This window comes from Vulpes lagopus, chromosome 14 (assembly GCF_018345385.1).
Source record: "Vulpes lagopus strain Blue_001 chromosome 14, ASM1834538v1, whole genome shotgun sequence".
Classification (NCBI taxonomy): domain Eukaryota; kingdom Metazoa; phylum Chordata; class Mammalia; order Carnivora; family Canidae; genus Vulpes; species Vulpes lagopus.
Genome location: NC_054837.1, coordinates 12,800,393 through 12,815,006, shown reverse-complemented (window position 1 = coordinate 12,815,006; position 14,614 = coordinate 12,800,393). Strand labels below are relative to the sequence as shown.

Sequence of the window (14,614 nt, the reverse complement as noted above, 5' to 3'; positions counted from 1 at the left end):
TAAATCTTAACGCTGATGTAACCAAAATAACCATCATCAGTTACCACAGACATCATACCAAAACCAACAACAACAAAAAGACCCTCAGGACAGATGTTTACTGTCTCCAACAAATGCTCCAGAATTTACCAAGAATGTAATCTACCTAATGACTACCACCATAGAGCAAACTGCTACCTTGGCCAACTTCTGGTTTATATAAGTTATTATGCAATGAATAAACAATAAGCACCATCTTGGGCTCATTCAATGTTTACAGTGTACCATGCTTGAGCTATAATTACTTTATAAACATTATTCTACATAATCGTCTACTTTCAGATTAGCCCCCTTTTATAGATGAAGAAACTGAGGCTCAGCCTGCCCAAAGACTCAGCCAGGAAGCAGGCAAACCCAAGCTTGGCTGGCTCCCAAGCCCATGCATCCTCTATTCATTGCACCACACTGATTTCTATCCTTCTAGCCTGCCTGGGTTCAGCCTGCAAGTCCAAATCACATTGGAGGTAAGCAAAGGACCATACTTTTCATAACTCACAATATGGCAATACTGTAGATATCAGACACCCTATTATGGTCTTACATTTTAAAAATTAGAACAAAGGAAAAGGAACTATAGACAAATTTTCTCATTTCTAAAGGTGACACCATCACTTAACAAAATGAGGATCCATCCACCATCACTAGGAGTAAACAAGTCACAGCTTAGGAAAATCTAAAAACGTGTTTCCTCTAGAAATGAATTTCATCATATCACCTTGATAAACCTTGAAATTGATTATAAACTAACTTATCTTAGTATTCTAGGGTTTGTATTTTCTCCTGGTAGGTTTGGACATATCCAAAAGTAGACAACTTCAAAGGTGTGATCCAGATTAGAAAATCTAGAGCTTCCAAATTATACATCCAACCCGCAAATGTTCATGCAAGAAGGTAGTTCCAACTCAATATGGGTAAGTCAAATTCACAAACTCTCCAATTTCACTTTAAACAAATGACTTAACTAGAGCTTGATTCTTTACCTTAGTTCTGCTCACCTATTAAGTTATAAGATAGCAAAAGAAACAATATTCCAGAACCTCAAATTAAAGGTTTTTGAGATAAACTGAACAGACTTTCCAAGTAGGAAGTAAACCCTTTCCTTGAAGCAAAACAAGCCCTTAAGGCAAAACTGACTAGAGTTAGCACTGACTGCCTAATAATGGTTAAAGACACTAACCACTGTGGCCAAATAAATCATATTGCCTTAAATCTGCCACTTAGCAGGTGTGTTTTGGCACGTTACTCAATTTGAGCCTGTTTCCACAAATGTAAAACAGGAAGAATCCTTACTCCAGCAACGTTATTATAAAGATTACTTTACACATGTTTAAAAGTGATGGCAAGAAGCAATTAACTGGTTGTAACTACTATTTTATTATCAAATAAAGTCGTTGGGGAAAGCTAGAACAACCCACCCAGTTTTGTAAGTACCATTCATGGTCTTCCAAGATTATCATAATCCACCGTTCCAAATTTGGCCCCTCATTCCACAATTCAGAACTGAAGTAACCATTTATCAAATACAATCACCTGAGAACATCTAAGTGGCCTTCATGTGCTTGTTCTTAAACACGGCAGTCCAAATATAAAAAAGGATAGTGAAGATTTTGCCCAAGACTGTGTTATAAACTAGCTAAGCAAGCCTGATCTGCAACCTTATCTGAGTTTCGGATTCATCATCCATAACATGAGACTTCACCTAAATGGCCTCTACAGTATCTACTCTAAAACGTTCTAGTTCAATAATAAGCTTCCTAAACAAAAAATAAAAGGCTATCACCATTTGGCAATTCACTTCACTACTCAGAAAAATTTTATTTCCTTAATTGGAGAAAAGAAAAAAAATTACAGATGTCATCACAAATTAACATATTGTTCTTTCCCATAAAAGCTAAATACTATTTTACTACCACTAGATGATTGAAGTCTATATTCTCAACCCTCAAGGTAGTTCTTCAGCTCTCTGGGCCATTCATGTAGCTGCTCATCACTTCTCCATCACTAAAATGGTAGAATACTTACCTTCATCTCAAAAGTGACAAACGAATGTGTGAAAAACACTGTGTAGTTATGATCCCACCAAATTACCTCCAAGAGAGTGGGCATAAGAATTAAACCTGAAACATTCCCGATCAACATGGGATAATGATAATCTCTTCATGAACTCAAGAATCATAAACACGTTATGTGTTCTGTGATTTGCACATTTTGGGGGAAGGCTATTTAAATTATGGGTTTAAACAAGTTGCCATTTCCTGCTTAGCACATAAAATATTGGACGTAAGGACAGATCTCCCTAGATGATAGAGCCAACTGTTGCTGAAAAGATAAACTAATAATTTCTTCTCAAAAGTTGTCATCTAAATGTCTTCTTTTTTTTTCTTGCTAGGAAAAAAAAGACTTATTACCCAACTGTTTTGGCTTTTGTCACTAAAGAGAAACAGTTGATTCTAGAATAGTCCAACTTCTGGTGATCCAAAGAGTACTTGTTGGATTCCTATCCAACACTCGAATGAAACAATTCAATATATTGACTTCAAAAAAGCAAAAATTTGCATATGAGCAAATATATTTTGATCCAACAAATGAAGATCATATTCTTCTGGATTAGCAACAAATATTTCACTGATCTCAGTTCTTCAACACAGAGCTCAAGACTCATCCAGTGATACATCCCCAAAAGTAAAAACGCAGAATTTTCTGGGAAAAGGATCTCCGTATTATCAAGGAATGAGTTAGCAGTGACCTCAGCGGCACCTAAAGGATACTTACGAATTTGTATGCAGATATTCAAAGGTTAGCTGAGCTCGATTGAGACTGCTGTAATTTGTGAAAGCCATGAGTGCAGTGAGGTCTCCAGTCCTTTACCCCCTAACTGGGAAATAAAACCTTACGGTGTAATAGATTTTCGAGGATTCCTTCCAGTAAAGGTTTGGTAAGTCTGTGCTTCTGACGGTTAAAGAAGGTTTCCTAATACCTATTCAAAACACATTCAAAGAGATGTCTAAAACTACAACTGATTCCTCCTTTTTTTTAATCTTCTCAATGTTTATGATGCAATATTCTGGGGGAAAAAACTATGTTATAAATCTGTAGTCTTAAAGTGCTTTAGCATTAAGTTGCGATAGTTCGAGTCGAATGTGGATGGTCTTGGAGTAGACGGTATTGGGAGTTGAAGATTTATGACTGCTCCATCTTCACAAGTTCTTCAAGCTTTCTTTGTTCCTCTAAATTTCTGATCAGAAAATTTAGCAATCCGGAAATTTACCAACTTCGGTCATAAAACTGGACAGTCACCCATTTCTTCACCAACGAGCCCAGGATTCTTAAACAGGCCCCAGGCTGAGGACTACGAAGTCGATGGAGTACATACGGCGTTAGTTCCGGCTTCACCACCTCCCAACTGAAAGGTCTAAGCGCTGATGGCGATTTCTGTTTCCAAAGCCCAGAAGCAATCTAGCTTGTGGTCCCGTCCCAATCTCCTCAGGGTAGCGCGCTGGTCAAATTACCTCACACTGACCCACAAAGACGCCTCAGAATTGACCCGCCCAAATCACCTGACGTGGGCAGCGCCCCTCCCCCACTTCCCTCAGACAGAGGCCTCTGGCTGCCGGGCCCTTGCCAGGCCTCGGTACCGAGGCTGCCTCCTCCTCACTGAGAGGAGTTAGTCCCAGCTTTCAAGGCTCGAGTCGAGGGCAGTGTGGCGAGCGCACCACCCGACCGGGCGTTGCCCGGTGCTCAAAGCTGCCTTTGTCCCTCCCCACGGAATTGGAACCCAACAACCGCAGCGCGCTCTTGGAACCATGTGCTGCCTCCGCCTCCGCCGCTGCCGCCGCCGCCGCGAGACAAGCCGCCCACGCGCCGCGCTGGATTAGATGATGACAGGACTCAGCACCACGATATTCGGCGTTTAGGGCTGCTCTGCCGCCGCTGCCGCAGCCGCCACGGCCACCTCGGGCACCGCTTTGTCTCCGCTAGTGCACACAACCCGGGCCGCCTCGCGCACTCCCCGACGCCCCAAGCCCCCGAGGCCTCCGCGGCGCACTCAGCCAATCACGGAGCCGCAGCTCTTCCCGCCCCCGCCCTGATGCGACGCCTCCCGATTGGCGGGAAGCGGGTCTCCACGTGACCGGATCTTGTTAGCCGGGCCCGCCCCTGTCACGTGAGAGCGCGCGCCTCTCTTCCTGCTTTCATGACCCTCTCCGCCATTTAAAGAAACAGTACCGGGGGCGGGCCGAGCGACGCAGCCGGGACGGTAGCTGCGGCGCGGACCGGAGGAGCCATCTTGTCTCGTCGCCGGGGAGTCAGGCCCCTAACTCGAAGAAGCCCTGGCGCGCCCTCCCCCCCTCCCCGGTCTGGTAGGGCGAAGGAGCGGGCGCGCGGTCGATCGAGCGATCGGTTGGCGGCTCTTTCTCCTGCTCTGGCATCCAGCTCTTGGGGCGCAGGCCCGGCCGCCGCGGCGCGCGCCCGGTGGCCGTTGGCGCTCGCGCCGCGTCTTTCTTCTCGTACGCAGAACTCGGGCGGCGGCCTATGCGTTTGCGATTCGACGAGGAGTCGTCCGGGTGGTCGGCGGCGGCGGGCAGCTGCTCCGCCCCGCTCCCGGGGAGGCGGCGGCGGCGGCGGGATTTGGCGCGTCCGGGGAGGCGGGGGTGGCCGGGGCTGGCCTGGAGGCCTGGCGCCACCCTTCGGGGCCTGCAAGGACCCAGTTGGGGGGGCAAGAGGGCGCTGGGGGATGGTTGGTGGTGGGCTTTCTACTTTGCCTTTTTCTCCTTATGCCCCCTTAGTGAGGGGCGGGAGCTCTGGCGGCAGCTCCGGGGTGGGGAGACAAGCCCCGGAGTCGGAAGAGCTGGGTTTGCTTCCGGGCCTAGCCACCAGCTGGCCGAGTGACCTTAGGCAAATCACTCTGTAATTTGTCGGCGCCTCAGTTTCCTCCTCTGCCTATCAATGTTTGTGGGGTTGAAAGCGCTTTGTAAAGTATAAAGCGTTGGTATGTACGTAAGGGATGATTATTGTTTGTAACGGGGTTTTTTTGAGTTGTAAGAAAAGTTAGCAATTGCCCAGTTCTTGGATTTTGAACCTGGGAACCTTGGATTGAAGTTGGAGATCCCCCTAAACTCCTTGGAATTGTATGCAGAAATAGTGGGAGTGTGCATTTTTGGGGAATGAGGATCCATCGCCAGCAAGTTTTCAAAGGGGGCTGTGACCCAGAAGAGTTAAGAACTATGATTCTTTTATGCCACAGGGAGGAAACTGAGGCCTAGATGTCATTTGGGACCCTTCACAACCGATTTGAAGCCCCTGTTTGAATCCCTGGGATATGTGAGCTGTTTCTATGCATAATGGATAGTTGGGGTAACAACACTCCACTGCTTGGCTTCTATTCTGAGTCCTTTCCTTTTACCATGGGGTGCCTGAAGGGTGGCTGACATGTTGGTATGGCTCAATGGCACCCAATATAAAGCAGCTAAAACTAGAAATGGGTGTGTTCTCTACTATTAAGAAGCCTGTAGAATCTTTGGGCCAGCAATTCTTGGTTTTCTGCTGCTTATACTGGTACCTGACTACCTTCATCTTTCATTGACAATTTTCCACAACCATGGTTGCCATCCATTACTCTTCAATATTCTATATCCTTAGTCTGTGCGGTTGGTAGTGAGCAGGCTTATTTTTAAATGGTGCTGCCGAGTCCAGCTAATTAATGGTGCAGGTGGATTTTTAGCAAGCTGGCTCACTTGGAACAGACTAAATTAGGCATGGAATTCCTGAAGATGTTTGGGGGTTTATGTTTCTAAATGGAAGGTTAACATTCTCTGGAAAGTTTTGTCATGACTTCTGCTGAACTGCAAAATCAGTAGATTTGGAAGTGTTTCAATGCTTAACTGTTTCCTGGCCTGCTTTGTATTCTATTTGCTTGAAAGTGTGTCACTAAGATGGCCAAAATGCTTCTTTGTTCATTGTCAGCTGCTTTTATCAAATTCCAGGCCATTGTCCAGCAAACACTATAGAAATGTTTGAACAGTTGGATTTCAAACATTTTCGTTTTGTGGGGTGGTGCTTACCAGTGGTACAGCTCTAAGCAAGTGAACATAAACACATGTAAGTGTATTTTGTCTGGTTAGGCGTTTACCTGTTTTGCTATTACATACAAATGTCTGAGAAAATCAATTGACTATTCCTTTTACGTAAAGGGGAGAGACAAATGATCTCACTTCCAGAGAAATGACTGTTTTGGAGAAAAACGTGTTGGTCTTTTAGCTCTTTTGTTATTATCTGGATGTACCTCAAAAGAATCTTAAGACTGTGGTGATCTTATAAGATGCTTTCCTCCAGAGAAAGGAGGGGGAAAAAAACAACTGGAACTCAAAGCTTGAAATTCTGTGACAAAACGTGAGATGTCCAGGATAGGAGGCCGAAAAGGTTTCACTGCGGTGTTCTGCACTACCTGGAGCAGATGCTCTTCTGTGTAGCCATGACATGGACTCCAGATTTCCAGATTTTCAAGAACTGCACCTGCCATTTGAAGAGCTTGTCAGGATGTGACAGGAACTCTGGAGCTGAATATTTATGTTTTTGAATTTGGGGGCTGTTGACCTTGCTTCAAGAAGAGACAACAACCGAGCAAGCACTGCCACCAGCACTATTACTGGGAATTCGAAGACCTGAGTTTCTGCCAGACCTTCAGTGCAAACTCTAGCAACACTCCATCAAAAGTGAACTACGGTACTTGATATTTTCCAAAATGCCTCACTCTTTACTTACCTACCATCTCTGCACTTTCCGTTCTTGCTCTCTACTTTGGGATGTGTTCCTCTGGTTCTTCACTTGTCAAAATGCTGCCATTTCCTCAATATCTACGTCACATGTTCTCTACTTCATGCGTCTCTTTAGCTTTACTTTTTCTTAAGTTTTATATTAAATTATATTTCATTATTTTATATTAAGTTGTTTACCTTTTAGCTACATTTGCATAGCATACCTCGTAAAGTCCCTGGCAAGCATTTGCTTTTTCCAGATAGTAAGTGCCTTGAAAGCAAAGGCTTTGTCTTAAGGATCTTTGCCCACCTGTACTGCTACATGTGATGAAGCATTTTGTAGAAAGAATTAATTTAGAGAGCAGGCCATCAAAATAGATTCTCCATAAGATATTTGGTAACCTAAGTACTCTTGATTTAGGAAAAAGATCACTATTATGGGCCATATTTCTTTCTATGTTTCATGATTTTTTGTTTTTGTTTTTTTATTCTAAATTTAAAAGATTTAGGGAGCCCTCAGATGTAAAGAAAAACTGATATATAGGGTATTAACAGAAGGGTGCGAATACCAGGGTCTTATTCCCTGGGTATCTTATTCTTTCCCACACAAGATGGAATCTTCTTAAAATGAAAGTTAAGGACAACTTTTAAAAGTATGAGGTGGTAGGATAGTTTGAAGAAAGCATTGGAAAAGAAAGACAAGGTCTCCTTCGGTGTTTGTATGTAAATTTAAATTCAGTTCTTCATGTGCTGCCCATTGAGCTACTTCTTTCTCCCCCTTCAGGCATTGCTCAGCAGGCTGAATACAATCAAATTACTCCCCCAAATTATGAGACTTAAGGGCAATTCCTGTTTGTTGCTACTCTGAGACGGTTTGTTCTTGAGTCAGGAAGCAGTCCCTGCCAGAGAACTCTTTCTGTTCTTATCATCACTAATTGTTAATCAGAAAGCATTTTTTAATTCTGCATTTATCATTTGTCAGCTTCCTAGCTAGTCCTATCAAGAATTAGTACCCATCAGGCAGCTGATAGCTGATAGCACACTCACTCCAGTGTTAGAATCCTGTGTTTCTAATTCCATACATTTGTTATCTTACCTGTTTTGTTCCTGTCCCTTCCAGTCCTGTGCCTCCTGATTGCTGAGTATTCATCTGGACCTTCTGACCACCTTCCTTGTACTGTTCCATCAGCCTACAGATCTGGTACCTGGATTTTTGCCCTTGGTGATTCCTTCACCTTACTGCTGAAGAAGACACCATTCCAGTGGACCACTGTGATCCAGGAGGCATTCAACCATCATGATGTGGCCTTCACCTCCACTCCTGTTCCACTCAGATTCAGAACAGCCCTTTATAGCGAAGTCAAACTGTTTAAGCCAAGTAGCTGAAACTATATTGTCACAACAAAGGCCCAATTTTTTCCTCGAGTGTGCATTTCATTTCTTCAGTTAAGGCCTTCAGAGACATGGTAAATTTGGACCAGGGGATTTTTAGTTATCAACACTGAAGAATGACAACATCTTGTCAAGAATGGCATTGGACCATACCCCACAATCTCAAATGATTGAAATTAATGAAGTGTCTAGGATCCTATCCAGGTCACTGGACCCTATTCTTTGTCCACTTCAAGTCTATAGTAGCCTACTGAATAGAAAGCAGATATTCTGACCAGCAGATATTGGGATTAAAACAAAGGCACAGTGAACTCACAGCATCTTTGGGATTACTCAGGAACCAGAACTTTTCACACAAATGTAAGAAATTCTACCAAGGAATCCCTTTACCTAACAGCATCTCACAAAGCTCCAATCAGATTCCAGAAAAGACCTCTTGATATATCCAGGTAGAACCTATAATGGTAATCCCTTATGTTTATTTAGCACTTTATAGTTTCAAAGCACTTTTACATTAATCTCAATTATCAAAATAACACAGTAAATTATAATCCCTTTTTGCAAATGAGGAAATGGAAATATAAAAGGTTATCCAAGGTGACACACCTATAAAGTGGTAGAGCTCAGGCCTTCTGACTCCCAGTCCAGTTCTCTCCATGAAATTAACTTAGCCTCCACTTTACCTGCATTGCTAAGATGGTTGGAGATTGGTAACCCTGGAAAAGTTTCCAACTTCCTGATATGGTGCTCTCAGGATGTTTTAAGTGTAATCTTATGATGGCTGCACCTAGACCAGAATTCCATGGCAATAACCCTAAGGTTTAAGAGCAGACTCTCCATAGTGGTAGACTATCCAGTCAACATGGCACACGTTCATATGACAGTAAAACTATGTAACAGGAAACACAAAGCTACTCTTAGTTGTTTCCATGGTCTTCCAAATGGGCTAATTAATTGGAGATCCCTATTCATGTTTTGTTCTCTTTTTTTTTTTTTTTCCTAAGTCTTGTTAATAACTCCTAGACACCAAGATCTTATTATCTATGGTCCTTTGCCCTCAAACATTTACTTAATAGTTCTACTACATTTTTTTTAGAGCAGGGCTGTTCATATATGTATGCATGTGTATATTTGATGCATACATATAATCTATATACATAGAGCTTCCAGAGTCCTGTAAGGTGGTAAAATATGTGCTCCCTCCCCTGATTCAATATAGTGTATTATAGGCTCTAAGAAGGCTTGCAACAGGGAGCCTCATTGAGCTGTTTAGCCCAGTATGTCCTAAGTTTAATCAAACACAATGTTATTTTTGCAGCATTCCTTTAAATGGAATGAGGGAAACTGCTTTAGAGCAGTATAGCCAGTGGTTCCTGATTGCCCTGGAGGCCCAGGAATAAACAGCATCTTTGAAGCCCTTCCCCCCTCCCTTTTTGTACTTTGTCAATAACTGCTTGAATTGGTATGTTTTAATCATCTAAGAGTCTTATATCTTGATCATATTACCTCTATTTGTTAAAGGAACTGCTAGAAAATTTGTGGGAATATATGGGAAGGGAATGGGGAAAAGTTAATATCCCCCAAATTGGATGGATTCCATGACATTTAACTATATACTTGTCTGTCCTTAGAATTGTGCTGTAAACCTAGCCCAAAGGTATTGAATCTCACTTAAGTGGGTGAGATTGGGAAGGGAAGGGAGGAGGAGAAGAATGGAGAAAAGGGGGAGGGGGGATGAGAAGGAAATATTTTCTTAGAATTTGAATTGTGGCCCATTGAGATCTTAGCAGTACTTGAAAATAAGTCATCTAGTCATGGACTTGGGATAATATTTGCAAAGAAATGAATACATTTTGCAGATGTATGCTGACTGCAAAAACTCCAGTACTATTGTCACTTAAAGCCAATTAGACTGTTATTTGATAGTCACAAACCCAATTTGAGGCCATCAATTTATAGCACACTTGAATGTTATAACTTCATCATTCTGTAATGTGGCCCATATTAGGGAAAGAATGACTAGGAAAACACCTTCTTGGCTTACCACAGCCTTTGCTCACAGTTTCTGGTTTCTGTGACCTATTTTTTGTATTTCAGCATTTTGTGAACAACTTATTCTTAGATCATTGGTTTTCCAAAGGCTTTGTGACCATGAAGCCCTTTGGATGAAAACTATGTGGAAGCCCAGAGTAAAAGAGAAGCTGCTGTAGATGAAGCAGGAGTGGGGGTCCTGAAACCTGCCACAAGCATCTTCCTTTATCACCATGGTGACCCCTAAGGAGACTTCTTTACAACACCTAGAATTCTTCAGAACACTGTTTGAAAACCACTGCCCTAGACAACATGTGCAACCTGAATGGCATTCTGATCTGTACCTCTACCAACCAAGTCCATGTTCAGTTGATGCTTCTCATCCTTAGGAATACTTACTGCGGGCAAAGTCAGAAAAGTACAAGAAGATGGGCATATCTTTGCCCCCTCAGAGTAGTCATGTGGGCTGAAAGTGGTATCAAATGGACTAGATCAACAGCCCTGTACCCCCAGATGGATATCAAGTCAGTGATTCCGGAATTCAATATAGTCAGAGAGCAATTCATATGTACTCTACACTGACATACCCCCTTACCCAACTTCTTTCACAAACACCAGATGCTCTAGTGGTACTTGAAATAAATAACTCTGAAGTCTTGATCCTCTTTGGATACCTGAATCGCCAGGTATTGAAGCTGGTACTAGAGTTGATGATGCCTCATTGAGGCCATGGTAGACCAACTTGTATACGTTGGACCTCCCATCATCAGCCATGGTACTCTACTTCGTGTGCAAGGGATAACCATTAACAATGAAAGTAGAACTGAAATACTGGTAACATTACCTAGGGGTAATGGTTATTCATCTTATTCTCAAAACTCCAAGTCACTATGACTCAACCAGGGGCAGTTACACTGCTCCTTGGTTATTTTTCAGTTTAACTGCTGTTTTCCAAGATAAATGAGCTAACAACCTTAAAAAAAAAAAAAAAAATCCTCCATGATTGGCACATGTCCAAAATTACAAATACTCTTCTCTAACTACATGTAACACCTGATCCACAAGAGACTATTTTTGAATATCCTCTCTCCTGTATATGATGTTAAATTTGATGCTTTGGAAAATTTTCTTCTAACCAATGAGAGGTACTCTTATGATGGATCTTTTGATGTCTGGTACCATCAACTACCAGGCGTTAGGGATATTTGGAGGTAGACCTTTTGACCAAGCCATGGTAGTTTGCTTGCTGGGCATCTCAAGTTGTGTATCATCTACCTTTTTGCTGGAAATGTAGACTGACTTGAAAATCTACAAAGCCTGCAGCTAAGATTTTAGACTCCAGAGCTTCCTGCAGCTTCTTCCTAATATTACAAGACCACAGTGTCTTGTCCTTGTGGATGTTTTAATGGAGTTTCATCTGTCTCAATACTGTTGTTTTACACTGATTCAGAGTGGCTGACTTCATTCCTTGCTATGAGATACTCTCAGGCATTAAGACAACTTAATCTGTTTCTGCAGGATGGATTCAATTCATGAACTCCCAGACCAGATCATGTCAGACAAGTAGACTTCGATTTTTGTTATGAGTGAAATCTCAGTCCTTCACTTCACAGTCTACTTAAGGGCCAGCTATCCTCAACTATACTCTAATGAATGCACTGGTTAAATGTTGGGAATGATTTCTTTGTATCTTTGTCTCTTATTCTCTAGACTAACCCGGATTATGTGACTTTGTCTACAAATCATCAAACAAGGCCTGTGCATCCTCAACTAATAAAAATCTAATGACTAGCTTGCTTGTATATACAACTATTGTTAATAAGAAGTTATCTACAAACTCCATTTTCTACTACCTTCGAAGTGTCAGCTCAATTTTTTTTTTCTGTACTTTACAGAAAAAGATACGGATCTACACTGCCAGTCATTCCGTTTAATCCTGTCAAACACAGTCAAAATGAGGGACTTAAGGTGAGGATCATCTGTTCGAGAGTCTAATATACACTGTATATAAAAATTGATGGTTGAAAATAAAGCCTAAAACTCAAATTTAGGGCTTTACCTATCTCCCTGCCTCAGATCTCAATCTAAGTCTTTCGGCAGCACTATCCAACCAATCTAAGGCCTTTTTTATAAGCTGATTCTCAGAGATGGGCCGTTTCAGAAGATGGAGACTTGATTACCAAAGAGAGTAGGGCCAACCTTCATGAACCTGGCTCTCCCAACCTTGTCATTCCCAGATGTAGCATAGACTCCTCAACAGAACCTCAAGTCTGAATTGGGAATATATCCTTCTACTGAGCTGAAAGTTCTTGGGCAGATAAATATGAAAATGAAAGCTGTATACCTGACTGATGAAAATGGTATCCAGAGGAAACCCTAAGGAATGACCCTGGAGTACTCAGGGTAAAAACTAATTTACAGAGCATTGATATCAATCTGCCCGTTCTTCCAGATAACATCCTGGCTATTGGTGTGGCTAGCCCTGGTGAAGGTAACCTATTTGCCTGTTTTATGTAACCCAGCCCTGTCTGCCATTTTTGAAAATTTGCAATCAGACTGGCTGTGCTTGAGAAAACTACAACTGGTATCAGCCTGTCTTACACTCATTTCCACCCAGGAGTTTTGAATTGAAGCAACCTGCACCTCACCCCCACCCACTCCCCTGGACTTAATGTTCACAACTGGAAGGACCATGCTATATACTACTTGACCAGCAGCTCTTTTTAAGTGCAGAGTAAGTCTCTACATATATATATTTGATCATTTTCAGCATCTGAGACCTTATACTAGATCTGAAGGACTACAGCAGATTGAAAGCACTGTCCATTCCTCTCTTCTGCAGTAATACAGAGATGACAGAAATGTACCAGCTCACCTTGGCAAACAGCTAAAAAGAACCCAAGAAAAGGTTTCCACTTAAACTTACCACTGACTTCAGCAGCTTCAGGACTATTTGCCAATGGGAGGCTTGTTCTGCTTTGTGTCAGCAAGACGGTTGGGCTCTCAGATTCAAGGCCACCGAGTTTACTTCTGTTGAAATGCTATTGCATCATCCAAAGTACTCTATTGGACATGATTATTCCCTTCAAATGGATTACAGGCTTCCTGAGTACAGGACAGACTTACTCCTCACGATGTTTTCTTCAAAATACTCTTATTATCAAGAAAGTAACAATGCCAGCTGTTACTGAACAGAGACTAAGCGAATTTTTCAGTATCTGGTCTTACCATTGACATTAGTCGTTTTTGATTGACCAGCATCCATTGCACTCTTTATAACAACTCTGATATTTCTTGGAACCACTTTTCCTTATTTCCAGTTCACATGGTTCAGACAGTCTGGCCTAACTTTAAGCTTCTTGGGTGTACATGTAATTGAGACCTGATCAATCATCATAGTCCCATCTCTTTCACCATAGTGATTGGCTCTAGAATGGTTTGATTCAAATTGGTCCAGTGATACTCAGCCATAAGAGTTTTACTGAACTGTGGAGGAGAAGCTCAGAAGCTATCTTTACTGAGGTTGCTTGGCTTTGTAGTATGAAAGCTCTAACCAACAGGGCCCACCATATTAAATGAGCCAGAAAATGAAGCCAGTGCAGAGGAAAGCAGAGCCAAATGATGGAGAGACTTGAGTCCTGATGACAATGTTTGTGCCCCTGGATCCAACCGTGCCTGAAGCTAGTATATCCCTATGGACTTTTCAGTTATGTGAGCCAATAAATACCCTTTTTTGCTTTAAGTTACTTTGAGTTGGGTTTCTATTGCTTAATATTGAATCAGTCCTGACTAGTATACTGTCTACCAATATCAAAACTTAACAGATTCAAGTATTTATTAAACTGGAGGTCATGGCCACACTGAACTTACTTTTCAAACCAGAAGACAGAGTGAAACAGGAAGTGACAATGTTTAAGTTACTACAGACACATAAAAATTAACATGGTAGAAAAATAAAGAAGAAAACCTAAGTATTTATTGGTAAAGGATTGGTTAAATAACACGTTTCAGCCATGTAAGAAAATCTATATGGCTATTAAAATTAATAAGCTACCTTTATTCTGTACGGACATGGAAAATGGCCATGATAATATTAAGTGCAACAAACTATTAATAGAAAAATGTATAGTATGAACTCACTTAAAAATTTGTGTTTATGATGCATAGAAAAGTCAACTAATGGCTTTCTTCAAATAGTGTAGTTTACATGAGACTTTCAACTTTATATGTTTCTGTATTGAATATTTTACACTACTCACATTACTTTTAAACTTTATTTAAAAATAAAGGATTTTAAAAATTAAATTTAGTACTTATTGTTTGACTTTGGCAGGTTACTTACCACTGAGCTTATTTTGTCAAGTAATTTTAAATACCCATCTTTATGTTAGTTAACATTT

The 14,614-nt window shown here is 41.6% G+C and overlaps 1 protein-coding gene and 1 long non-coding RNA gene across 6 annotated transcripts in view; one reads left to right on the top strand and one right to left on the bottom strand.

Moving 5' to 3' along the window:
* The window catches only part of MORC2 (MORC family CW-type zinc finger 2), a 40,641-nt gene extending 36,540 nt beyond the window's left edge, over nt 1-4,101 (bottom strand). The window contains exon 1 of one of the 3 annotated variants that reach the window (XM_041728486.1): nt 2,812-4,101. In XM_041728486.1, coding sequence (XP_041584420.1) covers nt 2,812-2,879 — 68 coding nt within the window. In that variant the 5' untranslated portion in view covers nt 2,880-4,101. The remainder of the gene's footprint in view (nt 1-2,811) is intronic. The other 2 variants (XM_041728488.1, XM_041728487.1) reach the window with 2 other exon arrangements.
* Nucleotides 4,102-4,257: 156 nt separating this feature from the next.
* Nucleotides 4,258-13,956, top strand: LOC121475301. Of its 3 annotated transcripts, none has more exons than XR_005983713.1 (3): nt 4,258-6,759; nt 7,912-8,543; nt 10,281-13,956. It is a non-coding gene; the product is annotated as an uncharacterized LOC121475301 (long non-coding RNA). The 3 variants fall into 3 exon arrangements; XR_005983712.1 differs by having other exon boundaries at nt 4,260-6,759; nt 7,912-8,632; XR_005983711.1 differs by having other exon boundaries at nt 4,261-6,759; nt 7,912-13,956.
* The last annotated feature ends 658 nt before the right edge of the window (nt 13,957-14,614 follow it).